The 27,299-nt window shown below is 38.9% G+C and overlaps 1 protein-coding gene across 3 annotated transcripts; it reads right to left on the bottom strand.

The window, feature by feature from the left end:
• Positions 1-1,432: 1,432 nt before the first annotated feature.
• On the bottom strand, positions 1,433-25,516 carry MTF2 (metal response element binding transcription factor 2). 3 transcript variants are annotated; one of them, XM_048067083.2, is made up of 15 exons: positions 25,271-25,512; positions 15,150-15,348; positions 14,928-15,009; positions 13,345-13,440; positions 12,893-12,993; positions 12,399-12,547; positions 10,760-10,855; positions 9,383-9,451; positions 8,391-8,514; positions 6,244-6,311; positions 5,680-5,850; positions 4,900-5,008; positions 4,676-4,734; positions 4,427-4,531; positions 1,433-2,350 (listed from the first exon to the last, which is right to left on the bottom strand). In XM_048067083.2, the coding sequence occupies exons 1-15, from the start codon at positions 25,273-25,275 to the stop codon at positions 1,996-1,998; spliced, it is 1,788 nt and encodes a 595-aa protein (XP_047923040.1). In that variant the 5' UTR covers positions 25,276-25,512; the 3' UTR covers positions 1,433-1,995. The 3 variants fall into 3 exon arrangements, with proteins under 3 accessions (XP_047923040.1, XP_013042065.1, XP_066857694.1); XM_067001593.1 differs by lacking the exons at positions 1,433-2,350; positions 4,427-4,531 and adding an exon at positions 18,170-18,250 and having other exon boundaries at positions 4,672-4,734; positions 25,271-25,516; XM_013186611.3 differs by lacking the exons at positions 15,150-15,348; positions 25,271-25,512 and having other exon boundaries at positions 14,897-15,000.
• Between the last annotated feature and the right edge of the window lie 1,783 nt (positions 25,517-27,299).

The raw sequence follows: 27,299 nt of genomic DNA, 5'->3' as shown, positions 1-27,299 counted from the left end.
ATGGACAGCTTAAGTTTGACAAATATTCCCCTTCCCCTCTCCCCCAGGCTAAAGTTCCCAAGTACATTCCAATATTTATCTTCAAAAGAAACTTTACTGAAAATACTGCTGGTGTTCAGTTAGAATTAAAGGACTTGAATTAAGTGAAATAATAAGACAGATACAGACAGTGTAAGTAAGGTTACAAAGGCTTTACATTTTGCATTATCCCAAGATATAAACATTCAAAAAGTTAACATGAAGTTGCTGTGTTATCAAAATATTGCAGCTATAGCCAAGGCAACATTAAATTAATAGCTGAGGGTGTGAGGAAAAAAAAAAAACATTTTAGTGAAGGTAAACAGACGTGGCAATTTTTAATTAGCAATTTTTTATAAAGCTAATATTACCCAGCCAGCCATAACCCAAGCACAGGATAAAAACCTTTCTCTGCTTCCTTTGGCTATAAGGTGACAGGGAAAAAAATAGATCACCTTTTCAAGATGTTCAAGATGAGCAGAAAAAGAATCAAATAATCAAGTAATGGAATAAATAAGCACTAACTCAGGCAGTACATTTTAAACCACACTGTCATTTGTTACATAATTTTATTTTGGTGGTAAACTGTAATCATAGAAGAAAAGATGCCTTATGTAGTACAGTGAATAACCACCAAAGTAAAAATATTCTTCTGTTTACTCTTTGGCTAACCCCCCCCCTTTAAAAGTAGCATACAAAGAAAAAACATTTAATACTGGCAAGAGACTGACTTTTTTTTTAAACAAGTAAAATAAACTTATCAATTTAAAACTCGGTACATTTTATAAAAACAAAAGAGGTAATGTTGTAATAAAACCAGTAATGTTACTTCAAATTGCAACATACTGTTTGTTGACCCTGTGCAATAACACACTTTGTTCATACTACCTTTATCAAAACATGACTGCGAACTACAGGTATGTAGGAATCTTGTGTGCGTTTCCTGTCAACTTAGTTTATAACTGGGACACAAAAGTTACAATCAAGGTGCCACAATAACTTTAAAAATGTTATTTTTAGTAGAGTTAAAATGTTCAAATCCTGCATTGGTTTTAATAGTTAAGTCACATGAAAAATAATGGAATATATTACCTAGGACATATGAACATAAATGACTGCACCCATTGCCAGAACATGCTGCATTGGTTTGACACTTTTCCTTAGTACACAGAAAGCAACAGCACCCAATAAGCCTGAGAAGAAATGCTGCTGTGTAAATACTGGCAACTATTCCTGAAAAAAGAATTATGGGATGTATACTCAGAAGCTGACCAATCCCATAATTTGTATTGCATAGGTCACAATCACACATATATATACACACACACGGAAGTGTGTGCATATATACATATGTATATACACACACACGCGCACACACACACACACAAAAGAATATATTAAGAAGACAATGAAGTCTGGTCACAGAGCAATTTACAGGCTCAATATATTTTTTTTCCTTTTTTTTTTACACTTTGTTTGAAAGAAAACTTCAGTATTTTACAGTCTTCAGTAGGCATTATATACACTGCACTTATGAAATCTAGAAAGTATTGAAATAGAAATACATTTCTGCAAACATTTGGGTAAGAAAACAAACCAAAATTTTTCAAAGATTTGTGCTATCTACATAATATTTTCTCTAAATCACAATAACTGTATCCATGGAATGTTCTCTAGAAAATGTCTTTTTTTTTTTTTTTTTAAACACCATGCACATTTTTAAGCAATTGTAACCCAAAATATCCCAACCTAAAACAATCTAACAATGTTCAGATTAAAAAATTTAAGTTTCAGATCAGATTTTAAAAAGATAAGTCTTTATCACAAGAGCTGTAATGATAACAATTACATGTTAAGGCTAAATTGGTTTTTTGTTTTGTTTTTAGAAACATTTAAAGACACGCTTCTCTCGTGGCTCTGCGTTATGAACTGTACTTACAGATGACAGTGCAGTGAACATAATGTTCAGTCCTACAGTCAGGATGCAGTTGCTCCTTCCCACTCCACAAGATACTGCACCTTTCCATCAAGTGTCACCCGACGAGCCAACACACGGTATTTTTCACCACAAGCTATTCTACCTGCTGCACCAAAATAACTAGTAATTGAGTTCTTTAGATGATTGAGCTGTAACTCCTGATCTGCTAAGTTATTAAGTATCTCTGTATTGAGTTCATCATACTGGTAATCTTCCTTGCTCTCATCATCTTTTACAATTTCTGAATTTTGAGTCTGGAGTGCTTTTCGTGGAAAGCGACCTCTTCTTCTCAAATGTGGTATTGCAGCAGGCCAAGTTCTTCCTGTACGAGTCCTTTTTCTTGAGTCAGATAAACTATTAAAAAAATACACCAGCATTAACTCTAAGAAAAAAACATTCAAAATGTATCTTTTATCATCAGTTATTCCCGCACAATTCAAATCACAACTTTTGCTCTATTCTTTCAGTGATAATAGTAGTTGTTATCTATACGTAATGATGACTAGTTAGGTGACAACCAACATGGCATTTGCCAAAGATTTACATAAGAAAAATTGTACAAATTTAACTAATGATACTAGCTTATGCCTAGCTATGGTAAGAAAGTATTTTGATACAGATGAATCCCAAATGAAAACAAATTTCTTCACAGGAATCTGCCCCAAATGTGCTGAGATTTATAAATTAAAAATACAGCTTTCTCACACAGGTATCACACTCAATTACAAAAAAAAGCTGTACTATAAGAGTTTGGGACTAGATGGCCGTAAGCAGAAGAAGGAATATATGCATACTTTTTTTCCCAAGCTGAATATATCTCAGCAAATTAAAACTTGGACATGTGAATGAATAATTGAAAAATCTATTTTACATGACTATTTCTTATAGTACACATTTGACATTCCAAAGATTTGTTGTATTTGGCCAGGAAAATATGTATATTGAAAACTCACACAGATTTGTTATCTGGTAGTGAAAACAGGAGCTTCTGGCATTATCCAAGAATAAACCATCATCCAAATATTAATTATCCAACATATAAAACCTTATGTAAAAACCTACATCTAGAATTTCCATATTCTAAAACAAGTCCTAAATTAAACAGTATGCTTACTTTGATGTTCAAGTCTGTTACGTAACATCATGAGGAAAAAAGGGCATATTTTTAACATAAAAAAAAATGGAATGAACTGCAAAAATACAAGAACGTGACTTAAGTCTTTACGTAATTGTTTCAGCATTCTGTAAGGCAGAAGAGTTTTTGAAGACAGATTATTTGTAGCAATAATGCACACAAAGATCCCTATGAAAGGACTTAATAGCATGAACCAGAAAGACAGGAGAAAATATAGACTGAGGATCCATCCACCTAATACACAGACTGAGGAATCATGTACCACGAGAGAGTAAAATTCAAGTAGCAATTTATTGTCATAAATGTGGGTCATAGTTATTTATGAAGACTGTGCCAAAAATACTTCATGCTCTATTAGACTGTAAAAAATTGCAGCATACTTACTGTTCTTTTACATGAGTACAGAAACCTACCAAAACAAAAACTGCTAAAATTAATCTGGGGTACATATCTGTTCTTTTCTGACCATTATTAGAAAATTAAGCTCAGAAAGTGTTTGTGGAGTTGACTTCTTTTCTGTAAAAGTAATTTAAGTATGCATTTTACATTACCAAAGAACAGCAGTTAGTACAAAAAACACCTGTGTTGTGAAGAAAGTTTTTTGTCTTATTTCTTTAGATTCCCCCAGCCAATTTATAGCTCTGCATCTCAGTAGCTCATTATACCAAATCCCTGTGAATTCCCACTTCGTCAGTGTTAGGTCCCTTTGTAATATCCTCAGTCCTTCTCCGACCAGTTCCAAAATATCCTTATCTCTATTTCACAGCTACTATAACTGCCTCACAACTTTTTTCAATCTCCCACCTTACCTTCTAGCTTCGCTTTGCCAAAACTTCAATTAAAGACAAGACAGAAAAGAAGAGCCACACAGCACTGGAAGTGTCTAGAATACAGATGATTAGAAAATTGCCTGCCTTACTACAAGTGAGTTGCTATTCTAGGTTTCTCTCTCATCCAAGCAAGCATCTTCTTGAAGCTTGTTAAAATGCAATCTCTTTGGAACTACCTGGCTCAGATTTAGTCAAAGTTAGCCAGAAGGTTCAAAACTCACTGAAAGCATAACACAACCTTGCTTTTCAAGAAGCCAGACTTAGAACATTAAACATTATGCTTTGGCAAGATACCTCTTGTACTATTTCCACAACTTCTGTTTATCAAAGGTGAACTACTGCTGAACCGCTTGCTTTCTGTTCCCCTGAACATTCCCCTGAAGATTTCCTTCTGAAAGTCTTTTTTAAAAATGAATATATTAAATCTCTTAATCGTTATAGCAGATAGAGTAATTGTACAATTACCTATAATGTCTGGAAATGCTAGATGAGGTAGTTTCTTTCATACTGGCAGCACCTGTGGATTCCACATCTGAGGTATTGGATGAATGTGCAGTTCCATCAGATCTCCTGGTATGCAAGATAAGGGTTGCCATGTAATGAAAATAATCTTATATTAAAAACTCAGCTGACATTTCAGAAGCAAACAAATAAATGACATGTTGTTAGAATAGCTTTACAGAGGTTTTTGTTTTGTTTTGTTTTTAAATTTACCCAACAGAGCAGGGTAATTCCAAGGCTGGGTTCTCTATCACTGGAACTGGTTCGTTATCCTAAGGAAAAAAACAAAGTATTTCAGATTAAGTTTGAATAGCTTATCAGTTTTGTTTGAGGGTAAATGGGGAAGGATATCACAATTTAGATTAACTGGTTATATTTTTCTTCAAAAATTATAATCCAGTTACAGCAAAAGAAAAGAAATATATCCAAAACCTTACCAGAGGAGACGACTCTGGAGTTTTGTGAATCATTTTTCTTGTATAGGGACCAGGTGGACGACCTACTGATTTTTTTTTCCCCTTTCTTTCTATACCATTACTTAATTCCCTAGAAGAAAATTTATATTTTGTTCTGTATTATTGAAGATAGTTTTCAGTGAATAAATGTTTTCCTTTGACAATGAATAAACATTGTGCTAAATAAACTTTTGGTGAACCAAAATTGTCATGTAAAAGCCACACATTTTGTCTCTAGAATAATACAACGGATACAAGATCTTTCTAGTGACATTACGGATTCCCTAATGTTGAAGAGGAATGGACACGTGTTAAATGTCGTTTACTCTTATGATCACACTTGGTAAAAGAGATATACTGATATAAGATACAGCTTCACATCATACTTTCTGTTGAAAAATCCAGTTAATATCATTGCATAAACGCACCAGAAAGGCAAGAGATACTGTCTCCCCAGTGGCAGCAAAGATGAGATACTTTGTATTGTTCTTACTGCTAAATATCAAGTTTTTTCAGAAGGATCATAATAGAAAACTAATAATCTTGAAGACCTTGTTCTCATAATCACCTTAAAGGAGAATATACAGCTAAATCAATTTAAAACTTAAAATATTTGCAAAGTGTACAAATAGCAGTCCACCTTTACAGTTATTTAAATAAATGTACATTAAACAATGAAAAGGACTTTTTTATAGGTACCAAAATATACTGCAAGTAGTTCCAGTTTACCATAACATTGCTAAAACCTTTGGATTATTTTACCTCACATCAGGAATTGGTTTAGATGATTTTCTGCCTTTAATTTTGAACTCATGAGAAGTTCCTTCCGGTTCTTTCTCAGCCTTTAAAGCAGCATTTGGTGGCACAGGAGGAACACGAATTCTCAAGCCAAACAAATGCTTCTTTTTCTTTATTTCTTTTCCAGACATAAACCTAGATGATTTTAAGTTAATTGTTAGAATTCTGACTCCAAGGAAAACAACATTAAAAATTATGCAAATACATATATATGTTCATGCAAAACAAATCTATGGTAAAATAGTAATACTCATCCTAATGCTATTTTATTCACCCTCTTCCTCTACTGCAATCCTCAGTCTGAAATACAGAATGAGAATTCAGAAGAGGATGGAAATTAAAAACTTTCTCATAATCTGTGTTCCACTCAAATAGGAATGGGATGTTATAGTTTGAAATAGAAACAGTATTCAATATGTCAGTATTATCCACAGCCAGAGTGATTATCAGGTTGACTGAGCAAAGGAGACTGAAAACTACAAACAATAAAACTGCAAATGTTTAGAACAAAAAATACCAACAACTTACATGGTCTTGTAATCATTTAATGCCTCCAGTACATGCTCATATCTTTCAGATTTTGGTGTATCTGCCAGCTGTGAAGTATTAAGAAATCATTTAACCTGACGAATTCTTCAGTAATAGAAAGATTCCAGTTACTTTGAGTCACTAAAATTATAGATTTGGATGTGAAGTACATTTATAAGGTATTAGTTGTGGAAACTGCCTAACCCCAAAAGGGTATTAGCCCATTACCCCATACATTCTGTAGTTCACATCCACAGAATTTATATTAGAATTAAGCCCAGGCCAAATAATTTACCTTTTACTTTTAAGAATTACAAGAAAAACATCTCTTAAATGTATTTTGGTATACTCAAAGAATGTAATACTAGTCTGCCCTCCCAAGGCTGCTAACAAGAGTTCCTCAGTAGCATTAAGTATTTCCAAACTAATTGAGATTGCAAGCAGAGTACAACTACATTGGCACAAAAACTTAACTATTTTATTGTTGTTTATTTTAACCAAAATCCTGCTACTGGACCTAATTCCCATTTTTTGCCTGCACTGGTGACTATAAAGTGGACATAACATTCATGTAATAGAGTTTACAAGATTATTTTTGTATTTAGACAGCTATTTTTTAAAGTAGCCATGAAGCTACCATATTTTCAGCTGTCATGACAAAATGCTCCAGAATTTATACCCAACTGGATCTGCAGTTAATTTATCTTCAATTATAGAACTGATGAACAGTTGATAAAGTTTCACTTTCAGTATGGATACTACAGGAGACTGTACAACACCTGCAGCTCAAAAAAAGCCCTCAGACACTTTCTAAAGAATAAAATGGTGACCAAACAGAAGAGCTAGCACATTCAACCCATTTAGCATTTCTAAAAGCTAAATATAAACTCAAAAACGCACAACAATCTTTTAATATAATTTAGGGCAAGAGGGAAAGATTCACAGTCATTCTACTTGACTACCAAAGTTAGGGGAGAAATTTGACCGATTTTTCACAAAGTAACAACTGCTTTTAGGCATCTTTACCATATGCATTCAGTACAATCCACTGCTATCCACAGGTCTTGCAACTCTGCAGCACTTAGCTATAGAAAATTGCAATATTTTTATTGTATCATAAGTAGTAACATGATAAAAATACTGACTTCAGAGCTCTCATAATTCCACCAATTAATCCTAGCTTATCAATAATAAAAAGCTTTATCTCTTATTCAACTCTAACCAGCTAGAGAAATATGTCATTTTTGTAATATTCTTAGCTTGTCACTGTTAGAAAACTCATACCATCAGTACTGTATATGTTATTCTTTCTGCAACTAATTTTTGCTCAATAAAGAAACCAGATTAACAAAAAAACTTGCCTCAAATTTTTCAGGATACAATTTTTCCCAACTTCATGAGAGATATTTAGAAGATTATCAGCATAAACAGTCTTGAAGATTTCCTTACAGCTTTTACACAGTTACTCAAAATCTAGTCCATCAAAAAATGTAGCCTTGTGACTGAAGTTTCAATGGAGGTATAGAAGCATTGGTTAAGAAATTAAAAGTACCACTTAAAGAGGTGAGTTTTCTAATTTTCAATCTCCCCTCCCGTAAGATAACTGTTTAGTGAGTCAAATGGATGGAAAAGATCGAAGTCTTTAGACTGGCAGATGAATTGACCACTCGTGCTTGGAAGAGGGAGGAAAGAATAAATGTTTCTTTATAATAATTTGTCAGATTTTACACCTAAGAGACTTCATGCTAAATATACTCTGCATTCAGTTCTATATTTTCTACATTTTCTGGTCTGCACACATGAAAATATCGAAGAACTATGAGACAGTTACAAAAGAAAAGAAAAGTAAAACATGTATGCCACAGAATAAACAGTTGAGTATAAAAATAAAGTTGCCATACAAACAACAAACTAATAGTTCAGTGGGTCACTTTAGAAATTCCATAGCTCAGAAAAACATACACTACTTGAACATCCAATTTTTGCAAGGAAATTGAACATGATCTTCTCATCATTTGAATTACCAGATTTTATGGCAATAATAGATTTAATATGCTCCATAAAGCAGTTCATAGGTCCCTAAACTCCCACTGACTTTCAGGACTCAGGAGTGAGGGGGGGGGGGGGAAAGTATTCTAACTACTTACCTCACCAGGATGCAATCTATCCCAGTTTTCATTAATGTATGCCATGAGTTCAAGCTCCGAATCAAAGTATTTCTTCTTATGAATAACACTTAGGTTGTAAAGGCATAGATGTGCTATATCTACCCTAGAATTCAGAAATATTTGAATCAAAAACAACACAAAAGGTTTTCCCCAACTGCTTTTCTTTGAAATAATTTAGGAGAAAAGATTAGCACAATATAGTTAGCCAAACACAAAGCATAACTTAAAACGCTCAGTCCAGGAAACAACATTATGAAATCTCCTACCCTTTTTCTTCCCAATGTGACTGCTTCAGCTTTGAATTGTACTTTCATTTCTGCCTCACCTCATTCTCATGATGTTCTTTTAAACTCCAAAACTGGTTTAAACCACATTACATTTAAATAATTCTAAATTTATACAAGTATTATCATGAATTAACATTTAACAAGGTCATTTCCACCTTATATTTGTTAGCATATATATCCATTAAACTGGATATTATTTCTAATACAAGCTACAGTTAAAAGACTTCAAACTAGAACTTAGATACTAGATATTAAACTAGAACTAGATATTAAATCTCATCAGGGAAACTACTATAAAATGTGTCAAGATGCTTACTATTGTACTCTGTACCTTTGGCTCATCTAACAACAAGACTCTAAACCTGCAAAAAGGACTTTTGTTTAGGTATCTCAAACTTCACATACACAAACAAGTATTTATTTGCAAATTTACTGAAAAATTCCAGGAATAAATCCTAAGTGAACGCAATTGCAAATATGTGCATGCATTTATGCATACACTTTGAAAGGAAAACTGTTCCGGTTCATACAAGAACAATCCAGGAAACAACAACTCAAGACAGCACGTGAATTTCCTTTTTTTTTTTTTTTTAATGAGACAAAAAAACAAAAAACAAACAAAACCAAAAAAAGCACACTATGTACACAACTCACCTTCCTGGTTTGTTTTAAACTTTCACTTACCATCTCAAGGGTAAACGCTTGAGGTATTCTGGTCCAGAACTGCAAACTGAGCAAATGAACGTATAAAACCTAAAAATATATACACATGTATATATACGTGTGACTAGGTGGTAGGTGTCTGTATAGAAGCACACACAAAAAAAATATTTTAACATATTACTTATTATGAGCTACCACCTCATCGTTCTTGACAAGACTCTTCACTTGCTTTTTTTTTTTTAAGACAGATTGGGGAAAAATGAAAAGCAAGCAGTCTAGAAACCCAGCCATACAGCATTTGATAGTCCTTTCATCCACCACCATCAGCTTCTACGATGCACCCTGTCTTCTACCTAACACAGCTATCCCTACTATGTAAATTTTATGCTCCATGTCTTCAAAGTTAGCTCCCTCAACCTGTGACTATATTGGTAAAGATGTTCCCCAGTGTCCCCATTCCATTCAATCAAGTGAAGAAGCCTGTGCAAAAGGGTAAGCATGTGTTTAAAGGAGCATTTCCTAGGTCTTAGTTTGGTTCCCTCACACAAACATTTCAGTACAACTGAGGGGTAGAAGAAAACGTAATGAGATGCTCCTTGATTACTTTCTCAAATTCTCTCTCTTATCTGCTCCAAATACTCCAAATTCCTTTTAAAAGGAAAGCACAGACAAGCGCTCTTCTCCACTCATCACACATGAACAGAGGATGTAAAGAGTTGTCATCTAACTATCCCTCCTGTTTCTCCAGTTTCCCGTACTAATAGTTTCAAATAGTTTCAATAGTTTCAATAGTTTCTTTTCAGCTGGAAAAGAGCTGGTGTTACTCAGGCGAGCTGGATGGAGACAGGAGCACTGATGCACTACAGACAATGGAACAAGGGAAACAGTTGGAAAAACATTTTATTTACCCTGTTCCACTAATGGTCGATTTTCACACTGTTTCTAGGTCTTCCCTACAGCACACACGCTGACAGCCTACATCAAAGCATAGTGCCTATTGCATATGTGAGATTATTCACCTAGACAGTGAGAACTTGAAAGCCCATATCTAGACTACAGGCCCACTAAAGTGTTCTGCTTTAACACTTCTGATCTCCCAATAGCCTATTGTATAATGGATCTCCACAAAAAGTCAAATCAATAACAGTTTAAAGTCAACTATCCATTGATTACATCTTCTCTGCCTCCTTTTTTTCCTTTTTAAACAGAGATGACAAAGTCCATTTTCTCGGCACCTGAACACATCTTTTATTTTCTATAATCTTCTATGTTAAACTCACCACAATGCTTTTGGAAAATACTGATGTATTACAGATGCCTTAATAAAAGCTCACCTATGACATACTCCCTCCACATTTTAAATAAAGACAACCGTAAAGTATAGTTCAAGTTTCTTACCTATCACCAAAAAGCATGGGCTTTTGGAGGCACTGCACGCAAGCCTCATGGAACCACTGCTTACATTTGCAGCACTGCAACATCTTTAAATACCAGCTTCACCAACAGAAAGAAAAACAAGACATGTTAAATGTAACAAAGAACCATTTCAATTTAAATTAAATAGCAAGGGATCTTCTGACCCAAACTTTCACTATTTATAAAAGTCACCCGTGTTACTGAAATATGAATATGAATGTTTCAGTAACACAGTTTCACAATGAACCATTAGTAGAAAAGTCTGACTAGAAGAGGCCTAAATAATAATTAAAAAAAAAAAAGAATTGAGTTATTTAAAAAAAATAAAATTGAATTTCCTCTGACCTTTTAATTCTTGATCATAAGAATTAAAGAAATCCATTTAACATTTAAATGCCTTCTCACATACTGGATTAGCTTCCTCGTCATTTTCTAAAGCAACAACAGTCGCATACGTCACAAACATTTGTTCTGAGAGTTCAACTATTTGAATCCTCAAACTGAGCCCCAGTTTAGGCTCTTTCTTTTTTTTTTTGGCCTTTTTCCACCTTCTCCCTTGAGAAAATGAACCATGCAAATTTGAAAGTTACATTTTTGTAAGTCTGCAAAATTCTCAAAGTTCTGCTATGTGAGTATAAACTCAAAATCAATCATAGAATGGCTCGGGTTGGAAGGGACGTTAAAGATCACCTAGTTCCAACCCCAAAAGCTTTACTTCTTTGTGGGACTCTGACTTGCCTTGACTTCAAATCTTCAGTGCTACTTTACTCATTCACTAATCCATGCAGACACCACAGTATTCATTTCTATCTGCTTAGATGTCCTCACTCCTTGGAAATGGAAGAACCAAGGAAGGACTCTATAATGCCGTTAAGAGAAAAAAGAGCCAGCCGCTTATGGTAATAGCTACAATACAGGGCATCATGTTGAAGTAGAATCAGACAGAATCCTACCTCCTGGTATCCTACCTTATATTAATTCTGACCCTGATGTAAGGGAACAATTCAACATAACTTTACTCACATGAACAAAGAGAGTGTAGCACCTGTGCAAATCTAGACAATAAAAGCAACAAAATACTCCTTTTTTCAGCGTGTCACTGTTTATATATACACAAACTTAAGTTATGTTTTATAAGCTTGTCTTTCAAAAAATACCCAAAGAACTTCACAATAAATACAGCTGTTTATTCTAACTGTATTTAATAAACTGATGTCCAGATACATTTACATTTCTGACTAATGACAGGTGTGTTAACATCAGAAAAACGTTGTCTACAACTGCAAGATCAGGAATAACTCCATCTGACCTCAAGCATAGAACAATAGAAATGCAACAAAATTATATTACTGTTTGTTGTAGAAGGGGCTTGTTTTATTTTCTGTCACATGACAAAATTAAAACAAATTGAATGGGACAATGAAAGACATTAATAATATATTTCCCAGGAGATATTTTTAAAATAACAGTATGAGTAATTAAAAATTCCACTCCACATCAACTTTAATACCTATATACAACAGAAACAGCCAATGTAACAAGTAAAAGTCTACAGGATCAGGGTCAAAGTTTGCAGCTTTATTATGGAGAAAAGTGCTTGCATAGTTATCTGTTTACTTACTCTCCAGGTCCTCCACAATAGCAGTAGCACTGCTGGACATTGGTTTTATGGCCTGCGTCCCATTCAAGGTCTGTTGCGTTATATGGTAATGTTTGTTTCATGACTTGCAGTGCTTTGGCATTTGGTCCTTTCTTAAGCGCACCACCTCTCTGAGCCAAAATAAATACACTAGTTTACAAAAGTAATCATACATTCCTGAAACTTTCAAATCCTTTAATTTGAAAGTTACAAAAGTTTGTCTATAATCAAATAAAGTGCTTTCACCTATCCTTATGCCTTAATATACCAGCATATTTTCAAAAAATGAAATGAAAAAGGAATGTCATCTATCTCTAAAATAAAGATTAATTCCCAAAATACAGAACTTTTTCATCCAGATCAAAGTTAACAAGAGAAGTTGCTGAAAAAATGCTGTATTATTTGCTGGTTTCAAATTCAAACAAGTTATGCGAGCAATTTGGGAATATTAAGAAGAGTTTTTTCTAGGAACATACCTTTGTTGTTGTTGCAAAAACACACTGTCGACAGAGCCATTTATCATCTGAATCAATCACACTGGAATCAATATTTGGTGTGTGACACAGCTGATGATAACCTATATTAAGTGTGATTAACCAACATAAAAAAAAGGCAAAAGAAAAATAACTACATATAATTTTAATCCAACTATAACACATTATCCTTTGCCAAGTGCCAAAACTCTGATCAAAAAACAGTAACATTCAAAATGCTCCTTTAAATTTTCTCAGTAAAAAAGTAGCTTTACTTACAGAAGAGGTGTTAGTTACTTTAACATGTATTATAATTATTCACTGAATTTTTAATAGCCTCTAAGAGCTACAAAACTTAAGATTAGTTGAGCAATCAGTGATAGCCATGTAAATATCCTCCTCCATGAAACAAATGCCTTTTAAAATGCAGGAAATAGGAAAAAAAATCTAGTTACCTTGCCCACATTTATCACATATAACCATTTCATTCGGTGCTTCTGAATACTCTTCCTGACATATTGTACAGACCATTTCCCCACTTTCAGTGGCTCCTAGAAAAAGACAAAGGTATGATTTTTCCCCCTCCAGACTACATCTGCAGTTGGAACTGTCATCACATATATGCTTTTTTGGTAATGAGTTACAGATCCATGAATTGTAGAAACAGATTGCTATTGAGCCAAACTCCCTAGCAAAAAATAAATTCACACATTCTGAACAGACTTTAAGTATCTTCATCACTTATCATAGGCTGCCGGATAGATATAGGCTATATATTGCCTATTGACTATGTATTCCACGATTCCTCAATATAAACAACAAAAATTAAATATTTGAATAAAGAATATAAAAGCAGACTGAAAAATATGCATCGACAAATCCTATCTGGACAATTGACAGATATGTTTTTTATTCAAAGCAGTTTGCATCTTCCTATAAATACTAAATGCACAATTTAGTGCATGTCTTTTTAATAGATCTGCCCAAAGTGCTTTAAATTTTAAATTTACAACACACTTAGGAAACATGTTATTACTTCTTATAAATATCTGCAAGCAAACAAAAGCACACAATAACTGTAGAGGTTAAGAGAAATGTTAGCTTTTAGACTGGAAAAAAAAAAGTACATCTTGCTTCAGTTACACCACATAACAGGGTAAAAATACGGATTAAAATACAAGCTATTTAATCTACTTGTTATCATACTCATGAACTAACATTTGACTGTTACCATAAATGACTCAAAGATCATAAATTAGTGCCATACAAAAAAATTTAAAATCTTCTCAGAAATAAAACATTTGCTATTATGAATGCAAAGCTTTTCCTCTTCACAAATAGTGTTTAAATATCAAGAATCAGCAGGAGACAGATCAGCTTTCCATTACTATTTCATCATCATGTAAAAGTAACTGATTTTCACACAATCAGATGAAACTGAAATTCTCATCCATGCTTTACTAGCATTAGATTATTAAAGCACTTGCTAGTCCCAAAATATCTGAAAAACCAAAGTTAATACAAAACAGACATCTCACCTGATAATTGAACATTTCTTTACAATACTTAAATACCCCCATACTTTCTTATGTGAAAGAGTATGGTGCTATTTTTAAGCGTGAAAAATCCATTCAAATGCAGGATCTTCCAGTCTTTGGTTTCTTTCTACATTATGCTGTTTCAACTGAAAACAACAGGAAGTCAAACTCTGTAAATGAGGTCCTGGAGTCTTCTGTTAAGACAGCATTATACTCTATTCCCATCCAAATAAACACAAACGTGATTATTTTTAGAAGTGTTCTACCCTTCCTGCACATAGTTATGGGAAAACAAACAAACAAAAAAGTAACTTCGATGAAAAGAGTTTTTGAAAAGAGGTGAGGCTTTCTGTTTGTTTTTTAATTTGCGTAATTCATGACCCTGGGTCACATTAAAACTATATTGCTCTTTAGGAAACAAGCATACAATACAATCGTTTTAACAGATATAATAATCTAAACAAAATACCAAACAATGACCACTTCACTGAAGTCCTTGCCTGTTTGTATGTCCTTCCAGAGAACCCAGGATTTGGAACTGTCTTCAAATATAATGAAGCAGTTCTGTTTCAGTTTATTTATCTGAAAAACATGAATACAGTGGAGGCCATGAGTAAAAGGACTAAGTAGAAGTATTTAATCTTAAGTACGTGAAACAATAACGCTGTCTTATTTAACCAACATATACTGTAAGACTCTATTGAAGTTAAACAGCTGTTTACCTTTTTGATAGTTCCAAGATAAAACAAGCCATCTGACCATCTAGCTAGGACATCCTGACCTTCTTCAAATTTACACAGTGGCTTTTTGGCTTTCTGCCCATCACGTAATGACAGCTTGGTCAAGGATGCTGAGGTCTTATGGCTTCGACGTAAAGGAGACCGCTTATGGACCAGTGAATTACCCACCGCTGTAGAGTCTCTGAAAGAAGAGAAGCAAGAGAAAATGTAAACAAAACTATAGTAAAGTAAGAAAACTGTTATTTTAGATATTAATGATTTACCGATAGAATTCACTTAGCTACCTCCAGAACTTCAGTTACCTAAGAAGCTGGTCGTATTTTCAGACTCTGTTGCAGAGACTCCACAAATTTGAAAGAGACAAGTTTGTATAAAAGAAGAATCTTCTATGACGCTAACATAAATAGGGATGGGGACACTCAAACAACTTTTCTGCTCAATCTCTTCATAAGGGTACCAGAAGCATCAGAGAATACATCAAAACATTCAATGGAGGATTGCTTCTGCAAATATGAATCACTGTAGACACTATCAGAGTTCTAGAATTCCAAGGAAACTAAAAGGGTCCTAAGACAATTCTACTACCCCAGGAGTGAGAGCATCAGTCTACAGTTAATGTGGTGCACAGCAGTTAGCTACTCAGGGTAGTAAGACATGGTGTATGGGGGAACAGTAGGTTGAGCATTATGCTAACTCAAGGTCTAAGTTAACTCAGATACACCCAGTACTGTAACGTGTTTTGCCACTAAACGTAGCTGTAGAGGTTTCCAGCACAGGAATGACTTCCACATGTTACATTTCTAATGTAAAACAGTTTACTTCTACGTTAGAATAAGAAAGGAAAAGTGAGGTCCTTTAGCCTTTCTTCACACATAAAATCAAACTTATACAATTACTAGAATCACCATTTCTTTTTTCCCCCCTCATGATTCTGCAATATAAGTTCTGCTGCTTCCCACGTGAAAGCTATTTAATGTTAGCACTGCTTTTCCCAAGTCCTACTGCACCAAAAGAGGAGCAGCCAGCTGGTCAAGGGAGGTGACTGTTCCCTTCTGCTCTGCCCTTGCGAGGCCCTACTTGGAGTGCTGCGTCCAGGTCTGGGGCCCTCAGCCCAGCACAAGGAAGACATGGAGCTGTTAGAGCAGGTCCAGAGAAAGCCACAACAATGATCAGAGGGCTGGAGCACCTCTCCTATTGGGACAGGCTGAGAAAGCTGGGGATGTCCAGCCTGGAGAAGGCTTGACCTTATTGCAGCTTTTCAATACTTTCAGGGGCTTATTCAAAATAAGATGGAGAGCAACTCTTTGCTCAGGCAGATAATGACAGGACAATGGGGAATGGTGTTAAACTAAAAGAGGGGAGATTTATATTAGAGGTTGGGGGAAATTCTTTACTACAAGGGTGGTGAGGCACTAGAAGAGGCTGCCCAGAGAAGCTGCAGATGCTCCATCTCTGGAGGTGTTCAAGACCAAGCTGGATGGGGCCCTGGGCAACCTGATCTAGTGGAAGGTGTCCCTGCCCATGGCAGGGGGTTGGAATTAGAAGGAACCTTAAAGACCATCTAGTTCATGTCATTCTAGGATATGATTCTATGATACTACAGCCTCTGATAAAGAAGCCAGGATGCAGGCAGCATTCAAAATATAAGTTTATAACAAGACAATTGCTGTAGCTTAGCCCGTTAGCCTGGGTCATTTTACTTCTTAAGAATAACATTTGCAGTCTTTCCCCCCAACAGTGCCATCAGGCATTGCATAAAAATTTTCAAACTATTAGACGCTCCAGGTTCTCTTTCTAACTGCAGTCAGTCCAGAGCTTACTGTTTCTCTCCCCATTGTATGTTCTCTTTGCACTGGATTTCACTTGTCATTTCACTACCCAGCTATTCAGTAGGTTGTTCTTCTGTTTGGCCAGGCACCTTCTGCATTGTTCTGAATAAACTCATATCCTTAAAGTACTTCATCATTTGAACTCACCATCTTCTGTACATCACTGCAAGATTTTAACCCTTCTCTTGTGCATTAGCTTTAGTTTTTGGAAAAGCCTTTGAAACATGCTGTCAGCCCTTAACATTTGTTGCTGCCACCTTCTATTCTCTCCTTTGTATCTGTACAAGCATTTACATACCCAAGTACCAAACAGGCTCTGAAACAAGTGTGTCTGAAGTCAGCCAGTAACCTGAGGTTGAAGATTAAAACCTCAGTTCTCCCAACTCCTCTGACTACATAAATGCCCAAGCTGGCATAAAGCAAGCAATGTCCAAAGGTTAGGCAAGGTTAGTTCAAAACAACCTAGAAATAGCTGTGAACCAAAAACTGCTTTTTTTTTGGGGGGGAAGGAATCATCATTAGGAAGTATCAAAGTATTCTGGTACTACAAGTTACATCATCACATCTATGAACTTGATTTAGGTCAATACAATGCAGTGGGTATTCTAAAACACCCAAAGCAAATTGACTAGTCTAGTGTACCTTGAAACCGTTTAATGCGTGTATTGACAGAACAACTCTTCTAGACATTCAAAGGTGTTCTTTCCAGCTTTTTATTCAGTTTGATTTATAGGACTAGAGAAAGTGGCTGAAAAGTAGTAACAGTGTCTCTTCTGTAACAGCATATGAAAAGGGTCTGAAAGATCTTGGACACAGTAAGCAAAAAGACAGTCAGGTCATTTATTATATATAATCTAGTACAGATTTCCAATTAAAAAAGCAAATCAACAAGCACAATATTTTGAGTTTTACAAAAGAAATGATCATATGCTTGTGAAGACTTCTTTAGTACAGAAAAATTTGTCCCATAATTCCAAAGTATAACTTCAGTGACTAACTTAAGTGCCTAGTGCATCATTTCCTAGTACAGAGCACTTCTACAAGGAGTCTATACATGGCCTTGTACAACAGCCTAAATTCACAATAGATGCTTCAAACACCGAAGGATCTTGACTCACACACCACAAAGGTCTGAGCCAATGAAGCAGTCACCTCTCCCCTGTCCACACTGACCGCTCTATGGGAGACAGCACTGCTGAAGCGATGACCGAACAGCTCATGAAGTAGCTCCTGCTGAGGCAGTTTCGGGTGTAACTTGATGTGTAGACAGAAAACAGGGTTAGTTGGAAAACAGGCTGACAGTTGCTGTTAAGCTTAGCAGTTGCTTTCCACGTGGATCAGAAATTCCTCCTCAGTGAAACATGTCCTCAGTGTTTTAACGGAGATCAAGTGGGAACAGCCACTGTTTTAACTGGTTGATTTTAATTAACAAACCATTACCAGAAAGTTACACTAACCATTAAAATCAATTTTTATAGGATGTTAAATGAAAATGCAAGTTACATTAATTCCTTGCCATTTTGAAATTGATCTAAGTGTTCCACATTTTTAAGGAACTTGCTTTCAGGTCTTCCCTAATGCTACCTCCATAGCATCTTCCCACCAATTTATAGGATTACCAATAAAATCAGTAACATTTAAGTAACAATTTACTCACCATCTTAAGATTTCCCTTCTAGCACTTCTCACTGCACAATGTTCAATGTCTTACTTCTCCCCCGCCCCAAAAAATGCATCTAATATAAAAAACTTACTTTATCTCATTTAACTTGCACAACTGAGCTATGTTGCATGTCATACAGAATGTCCAACTTAAGCATGTATTAAGCTTTATATCTTTTATTCAATACTGTTTATATGCTGTGGCTCTACTCTTATTCAAGCACTTAAAGTCCAAAGAAAGTACTTACGTACCCATGCAATTCTTCACTAGTAGGGGAATTCAGTCTGCATGTTGAAATATGCTTCAAAATAGGAAATGCACTTTGACCATTCCTTCATAAGGTAATCTCATGAAGTACTGAGAACACTCATTTTTTCACCTCAGGGTCTTGATCATAACCATAGATATTCTCAAGCAAGACAAGCAGAAGCCTTTCTACTCATCTACTTAATGAATTAAGTTACAGTAACATGCTGCAGTAGGAGCAGGTCACTGTCATTCTTTGTCAACTGGAATGGCAAATTCCCTCAGAAAGTAAGCTACCCAAAAATCTGGTTCAGTAAGCGGACTGAACCATGACACCCTATTCATAGCATTGTATCTACTAAAATGAAAATTAGAACTTGCCAGGTATCTTTACTGGACATTAGAAAGTGAATGTTCATGCAGCGCCTCTGACTCCCATTTCTCCCCAAAAGCCCTATAAGAAGACATAGGGAAGCCAGGGAGAAAAGATGGGAAGAGGATGGCAGCATTCACCCTCTTGTTTCCAAGTACCAGGGTAGGTCACTCATACTTCTGTACTTTTTCAGTTTCAACAGCTGCTCTGAAGCACTGCTGTTAGGAAGAACTCTCCAGTTGTTTCTCCAGGCAGCGCAGTTCACTGGTTAGTTTCACAGAATGGTTTATCAGCAAAAGAGAGCACAAGCAAACAAGCAGCTTGGGACAGGAACTCCCTCAGCTGGCACTGCCAGAGCATACCACTGAGCACAGAGCATCTCGCTGACAGCCCAGGCAATTTCAAGAAGCTTGTTTCAGAAGGACTGCGTGATACACAAATACTTCACCATTCACGGTTAGAGGTGATCGCTACCCTATGAGCCCAGGTTTTGAAAAACAATTCAAAAACATTGTTAGCAATTAAGCATCCAAAACATTAACAGAAACTTTTAATTCACTGAGAACTTACAGAAGGAGGACCTGGAGGTAATTTGTTTATTCCCAGTATATACAAGCCACACTGAAGGGAAGCCAAGCTTGGATAGTCCAGCAGGTTTAGAAGGAACTCAGTCTGGAAATGGCACACATTTTTAATATTTACTTGTATATACACACTGCATCCTACTGAGACAACTCATAGATCCCAAAGCTGCCTCAAAACTGGAAAAGGCGATATCACACAAGTTCATTCACTAGACCTTCCTCTCTTATAATAGAGATAATAATTTTATGTTCTGATCAGAAGTAGCTTCACCCTTTCAGTTTCAACTGTTGTGTCTAGAATTAGATGAAATGTATGCTTCCATTAACCTTTAAAAAAACGGAACACACCCTCAGCTATGAATAAGGGTTGTAAAATGCCAGTGGTCTGTTCTGCTCTTTAACACAGGACAGTTAGCATCTCACAGGGACCAGAGGGGGAGCAGAGGGGAGAGCCTAACAAAGACTGGGAACACACCAAACAGTACAGTTTCATATGACTGATCCAACACAGCAGCTTGCTCCCCTCCCACCAGCTCTGGGATAACAGGCTGACTTCTCCATAAGCTTCCTATCCATTTTCTCCCCCCTTATTGTGGATTATTTTTCTGATACGTTAAACAAGTTCAAGCACCTCGCAAAGGTGGCTAGACAGGTGAACAGCAGGTAAGCAGCAAGACCTCAAAGCCAGAGGGTGGCAGAAAAGGGGAATTAATCTCTTCTGGGAGCCACAGTCTTAGCTCATTTACCCAACACTGCATAACCAAGTCCAAAGCCATGCTTCCAATGCAGCTGCTAGCTTGCAACTGCATGTTTCTTCTCCCTTCCTTGCACCATCTCTCCCATTTATCAGATCTAATGCTGAACAATATTAGAATCATAGAATGGCTCTGGCTGGAAGGGACCTTGAAGATGATCTAGTTCCAACCCAAAATACTAACTCGCTGTGGCAGCGAAACCCCTTCCCCCAAACAAAAAGATTCTGCTGGGCCATGAGCAAAGACAGATGTAGTAGGATACTTCCCACACTTGCCCCAAATCCAAACATACAATCAGTTTGATCCAAAAAACCTAGGAAGTTCACTTTGCTTGTGATAGTGGCAAATTTGTTGCAGTAGTCACTGTTCCAATCATACGGAAACACATTATATTAGGAAGTTGGTATACTTATAAGCAGAAGCTCCAATACATGTCTAAACATAGTCTGTCCTTTTGTACTGATTCATGGAGCCACTTCCAACGTGCTGTGTCACAGAACACATACAAGGTGTACTTTTAGCACCTTACCTTCACACTATTTTATGTTCTGGTATGATGAAAAGCCTAAGCCACATCACTAATGCGCAGGAAAAAAGGATAATCGGAATCTAACCTGGGCATACCTCAACCTAGAAAAACAAATAGCAATGGTTGTGGGAAAAGAAAAACATTCTCAAAATTGTTCCACTAACCCAAGTGAGGCTAACCAGCCTGTGGTTCCTGGGTTGACATTTTGGCCTGTTCTGAAGATGGGTTTAACATTTGCTATCTCTAGTCATCGCTGACTATCTCTGTTCTCCACTACCTCAGATGATAAAAAGCAGCTCCACAAGAACATCAGTTACCTGCATGCTCCTGAAAGCAGCCCATCTGGTCCCACAGTTCCATACGAGTCAAGTTCACATTCTTATTTAAACATGCGCGGCAAGCCCATTCGAAGACCACGCAAGCAAGCCATGCTAAACAAATCCATCAAGGGTGGGGAGGTTAAAGTATCATTTAAAGCGTGAAGATTCAGGCATGAAGGTTTCAGGGCACCCACTTTCTAGATGAGCTGCTCCATGGTAGCAAGATGAGAAATTTTACCTTGTTTACTTCCCAGCACTACTCAGGTTTAACGTAATAGTATTCATCATCATCAGAAGTGATTTCCATGCAATACATTACTTACATTGCTATCCCAATAGGGCGAATGTGTTTTTTTTAATCATTTGAAGAAGACTTACCATCATTTTGGCTATGATTTTCACTCCAAATTACTCTGTATGGTTAGACACTTTCAATAATTTTATGCTAATGACAGAACATCTTTTCACTAGTTGTTTTTTTTTTTTTTAAGTATTTCTGTCCTTTTCAAAAGTATATCCGTTACATTATTTGATAAAAGTACTAAGTTCTGCCTTTTTCCAAAAATGTGGTACTAAGAACTAGAAGAGGCATAAGCCAATTCAGCTGATGAGCAGCTGAGTCCATGAACTGAGCACTAGAACAAAGCTTGGCCAGAAGATTGAAGGGAAGTGACTGTTCCTTCTACTCAGAACTCTGAGAGCATGAAGGATATTGCATTTGGGGTTTCCCAGTGCAAAATAAGATACAAAACTAGCATGCGTTTGCTGTAGGGCTACCAAGACGGCCAAAGACTGGAGCACTTGGCCTGTTAGAAGAGGCTGAAAGAGCTGGACTTATTTGGCCTGCAGAAGAAATGGCTTCAGAGAGACCTAACAGCAGCCTATGAGAGGATCAGCAAGATGGAATTAGCCTCTTCACAGTAGCACATGGCAGAAAGACAAGACTTCATGTATGTAAGTGGAAGAAAGATGTTCTGATGAATATAGGGGAGAAATTTTCCCCCCATAAAGACAGTTTAGCAGTGAAACAGAGGCCTAGGGAGATTGTGTGGCCTCCATCACTGGAGGCTTTCAAGGGCTGACTGGATAAGTCGTTGAACAACCTGGCCTGGTGGCTGAAGATGCACTAAGCAGAACTGGGGACTTCCCAAGATCCCTTATGACCCAAATCATCTTCTGATCTTATGAAGTATGACTCTCCTTAATAGGACCGATTCATACCATGAAAAGGAAGAATGCATTTATCCCAGCAGCTGCCTAGCCCTATAACAACATAAACATTTCTGATTTTGGTTTTATTTGATCGAGTCCTTCTTCAAGAAACAACTAGAGGTATTTTAATTCTGTTTGACATGTAAAGTTAAAGTATTAGTCCTTAGGTCTTCATTAAGGAAGAACATATTTCCCTGCATATTGTAGTACCTTAGGAGGTCGGGTGGGGTAGTCCTGTACCACCCCATTTGTTCTGTAAAAGCCATTTGTTTTGGGACTGATCATGTGTTTATACACAAAGAGGAAGAAGGTAGCATTAAGGAGAGAAGAGTATCAGGTTCTCAAATCAGATCTTCCCTTAAATATATACTTAGCCCCCCCTTGAACATAACAACTGCCTTTTGGGTTTCCACAGTATCCAAATACAGCATGCCCAGCAGCGCACCTAAGGGAGTATAAAATGAGCAGGCACCCAGGCTGTAAAGATTACAGACAACACACTGACTTGCACTGGAGGGAAAAAAAAAATCACAGGTGATCAAAACTCACGAAGATAGACTTATTTTAAATTTATTACCATGGAGCACTCATAAAAGTCAGTTCTTGTAAGAAACCTTTCAGAAATAAATCTAACTAAAACATAAAAAATAAAGTATTATCCCCGGGTATTTTAGTTAGTGAACAAAATATGCCCAGACTCAACAGGAACACCCATCACTAGTTATCATCTCTCATAGAAAATCAAGCCTCTCGACTTCACTCAACAATAGAGATTCTACCTTCTAGGAAGAAGCCACCAGCTCGAAACAAAGGTTGTTTAAGGTACAAATTAAACTGGTTTCAGTACTTCCACTAACAGGTATCACCCTGCCCGGAGACCTTCCAGCAATACCTGTGGTTTTATAATTCTTCTCCTATTGTGCTTTACTCAAAGATACATCCCCTCCATTTCCTGCAAGGAAGGTCTGTAAAAAAGGTTAAACCAACTGCAGCAAGCTCAGAGGCAGTCACACAAAAAGTACTATCAAAAACTAAGAATTCATTCTGGCTTTCACTTACTTGTTTCTTCCATACAAACTTCTTCCTCTACTCCCCACGTTAGTTGTGCAAAACGTGCTTTAAAGCAACTTGAAGTGTCTCAGGTACTATCTTTATTCACACCTATCTCCAGGAAATACAGATGCCCACTGCCTAATAGCAAATGAACTATGGCTACTTGTTACAGCAGCTTTTCTCATACTTCACCTGATCTCCTAATGCAGTGAAGAACAAGCATATCTGAGTTCAGTCTTGATACTAACTAGCCACGTGTATCACCTTCAACTAGTTAGAATCTATACACACACCTCAACTGCTAACCAACTATACCAAGCCAACTTTTAGAACCAACTGACACTTTTTAAGAATTCGTCCTGGAGTACATATGTGGTTTCTCTAAGAATTGTCTTTCACATAACTGACAAAATGTGAGTTAACTGCAGAAAGCATTACTGTTAAACTCTCACTGTAGATGCACATTTCACTAGCTTGTAGCTCCTTGCAAAGAGCCATCCTTCTCTCTCACTACTTTATTATTCACTTTCTTACATTTTACTTTCAATCTTTGTACCCCCTTGTTCTCTTTTCTCTTAAGAAGAAACTAAGTGTATTAACCTCTTTCCCAATACTATTGTTAACTACGCTTCTTCTCTTCTTCCAATAGATTTGTAATTTGAGCTCTCAGAAGAGGGACAAACATTAGGTTGTTAGCTTTTAGCAACCTGATTATAGACAACAAAAATCAGGGAACCTGTTTTCTTACTATTCCATGCTTTTGCCAGCTTAAACACAAGACATTTATCACGTTCCCTTACATTGTAAACCAGGAAAAAAAATCATGCGATTATCCATCACTGTGTATGGCCTCTTATTAACGAGCTGGGCCCAACCACCAGAAACCCACGGAGCAAGCAGAACGCTACACTGCCTCCCCAGCAGGCCCTTCCTTGCACGCCGAGGCCTCCTCCTGCACGCAGCACCCAGATGCTCTGTGGGGTGACGGCCCCTGCTGTCCCGCCGCCGCCCGGAGCCGTATTGTTCTCCCCGACTACCAGGAGCACCGACCCTTTCTCCCTACGGCACTCGAGCAGGGAAGCAGAGACAAGGCGTTCTCGGGGCAGCTCCCCGAGGCAGCCCGGGGGCCGTGTTTCACGGGCTGGGAGGGCACGCTGCTCAGCCTGCCGGCCGCGCTGCTGACAGAGCTGGAGGTGAGGCACCGCAAAAACCAACCCGAAGTTACCAGCGAGCACCGCCACCGCCTCTTTTGTGTCGCTCCCTTCACACGTGAGCGAACGTAGCCATTTCGGCCAATGCCCACGGACCGAGAGGGAGGAAAAAATAAAAAGACAGAGCACAGCCCGTGCGAGGCCCCCGCCCGCCGCCCCCTTCCCTTTGTTGCGGCCCCGCTGAACTCCCCGGGCCCCCTCAGCCCTCGGGGCGGGGATGGGGGCGCCGGGGGGGCGCTGCGGGGCCCGAGCTGCCGCCCCCTTCCCAGCCCTTCCTTCGCTTCCTTCCCTCCCCCGCCGCCCCTCCTTCCTCCTCCTCCCCCCTCACCTCATTCGGTCCCCCCAGTGGTGCCAACCGCCTCATACAGGGAAATCGCCGAGCGCGGCAGCGGCCTCCCCCCGGCGGCCCGGGCCCTCGGTGCGCGGCGGGACCCCCCCCGAGCTGCGGCCCTGGCGGACGGAAGGGCGGGGGAAGGCTCAGAGCCGCCTCAGGGCCAGCCCAGCCGCGGCGCAGCCCCTCGCCATTTTTGTTTCCCGCGGAGGAGCCGCTGGTGCATTGTGGGAGCACAAAGGGCCGCCGCCCCGCCCCGCCCCGCCCGCGCCGCCAGGCAGCTCGTCGGCCAGGGGGCGGTGCGGAGCGGCGGCGGAGGGACACAGGTGGAGGCGAGCCGCTGCCTCCCGCGGAACAAAGGCGGACTACTTTAGGCGTGCGCGCCGCGCTGCGTATCCGTGCGCTCGGTGCGGCGCTGGGTAGGGCCGCGCGCCGCCCTCCGCTCGCGGCCGCCGCCCATTGTTCCCGCCGCACCTGAGGGCTCCCCGCCTGGCCGGGGGTCGGGGCCGACCGCACGGGGACGGGGATCCCGGGCGCGCTGGGTGCCGCCGGGAGCGCGGCCCTGACGGCGGGACGCTGCCATTTTAGGAGCCGGGCTCAGCTTCAGTTTCTGCTCGCTTCCACCGCTATCGGGCTGCCCCTTACCAGCGGTGTAAGCTCAGCCGGGGTCGTGCCCGCGGCTCGGCGCGGCGGGTGCCCGCTGCAGCGGTGACACACACTAGGAAATCTGCCCCGGTCCCCCAGGGGCGGTTATTCGGTGCCGTTCAGAGCTGTAAGCGGTGCCGAAGTGCAAATACCTGCCGGAGCGGACCCTCAGCTACCGCAATGAGCAGGGCAGAGCTGACCTCGGTGCAGCGGAGGGCCGGTTCCTGATCCCGACCCCGTCCCGCCTGTGCTCCCTCACACGGTTCGGGTCCCAGCGCTGCCTCCTGTCCCGGGACGAGCGTGTGGAGAGCAGACGCCGGGTCAGCCTGGCAGCCCTCCGGGGCGGGAAGCCTGGCAGGGCACATGAGTACCGCTTTCCTGGCTAGCCCCTAGGTGCAGCAAAGTAAAACAACATCTATGGTCCGCATCTCTTCTTGGTCGGAATTGCTTTAAATACAAGTTGTAGGGAGCAGACTGGCCACTGCTCAGTTACCACGAGGGTCTCTGCGGCTGAGGACAGAACAGGCTTGCACGACACCAAGGCCCCTGCGGCTCACACAGCAGCCGGGCACCACTGGTGCTAAAGGTCACCTGCAGGAAGCAAATCGCATTCAATCTGAGAAACACCTGTGGACCAGTGTTTATTTTTTAGTCACAACAGTGATGTGAGAAGCAGTGCTTAAAGAACATTTTTTCTATCCACCAACAATAAACGTGATTAAACGTTGATAATTGCCTCACAGCTGGCTTTTTCAGAGTCATACTGGGAGGGCCTGAAGCAGCCTCATCCTGTATCCTTGAAACGACTTAAATCTGAACTTCTCAAAGCAGAATCCCTCCCCTCTAATTTAAATTTGTTTAACCACCAGCATCACCATCTCAAAAAAGAAGTTCCTGGCCAGCAAGACACCTGCTAGCTCAACCCTCCTTTTCTTTAGAATAGTCTTCCCCAAACCATTTGCATCACTCCAGCACAGAGCTGCATGACCCCATCCTATCCATAAAGCACCACTTGTCACCAAGCCAGGAGTCGCTTCTGGCATAGCATTATCTGTATCTGAGAGTAGGACTGAAAGAAACCAGGAATCCCCGTGTTATATAAGAATAATTAGGGTTTGATAAACTGATTAGTGTGCTGTTACAGGGATTGCACTAGTAAAGCCAGAATGTTGCTCCCAAATCTTGTTACCATTAGCTTTATTACTGCCAACAGCGGACTGTATCAATATTTTCCCACAACCTAGATTCCACAAAATATTTTTCTCCTATATTATACAAGAAGTACCATATAAGCTCATAGCTAAACCACAAATAAAGTCATTGTAAACTCCATATCCTTTAAGGCCAGCTTTTACGTATAGCCAGAAAAATTCCAGGCTGT

Source organism: Anser cygnoides, chromosome 8 (genome assembly GCF_040182565.1).
Source record: "Anser cygnoides isolate HZ-2024a breed goose chromosome 8, Taihu_goose_T2T_genome, whole genome shotgun sequence".
NCBI lineage: Eukaryota > Metazoa > Chordata > Aves > Anseriformes > Anatidae > Anser > Anser cygnoides.
Note: the sequence above shows the minus strand (reverse complement) of the source record. Positions and strands in the feature narration are given on the sequence as shown.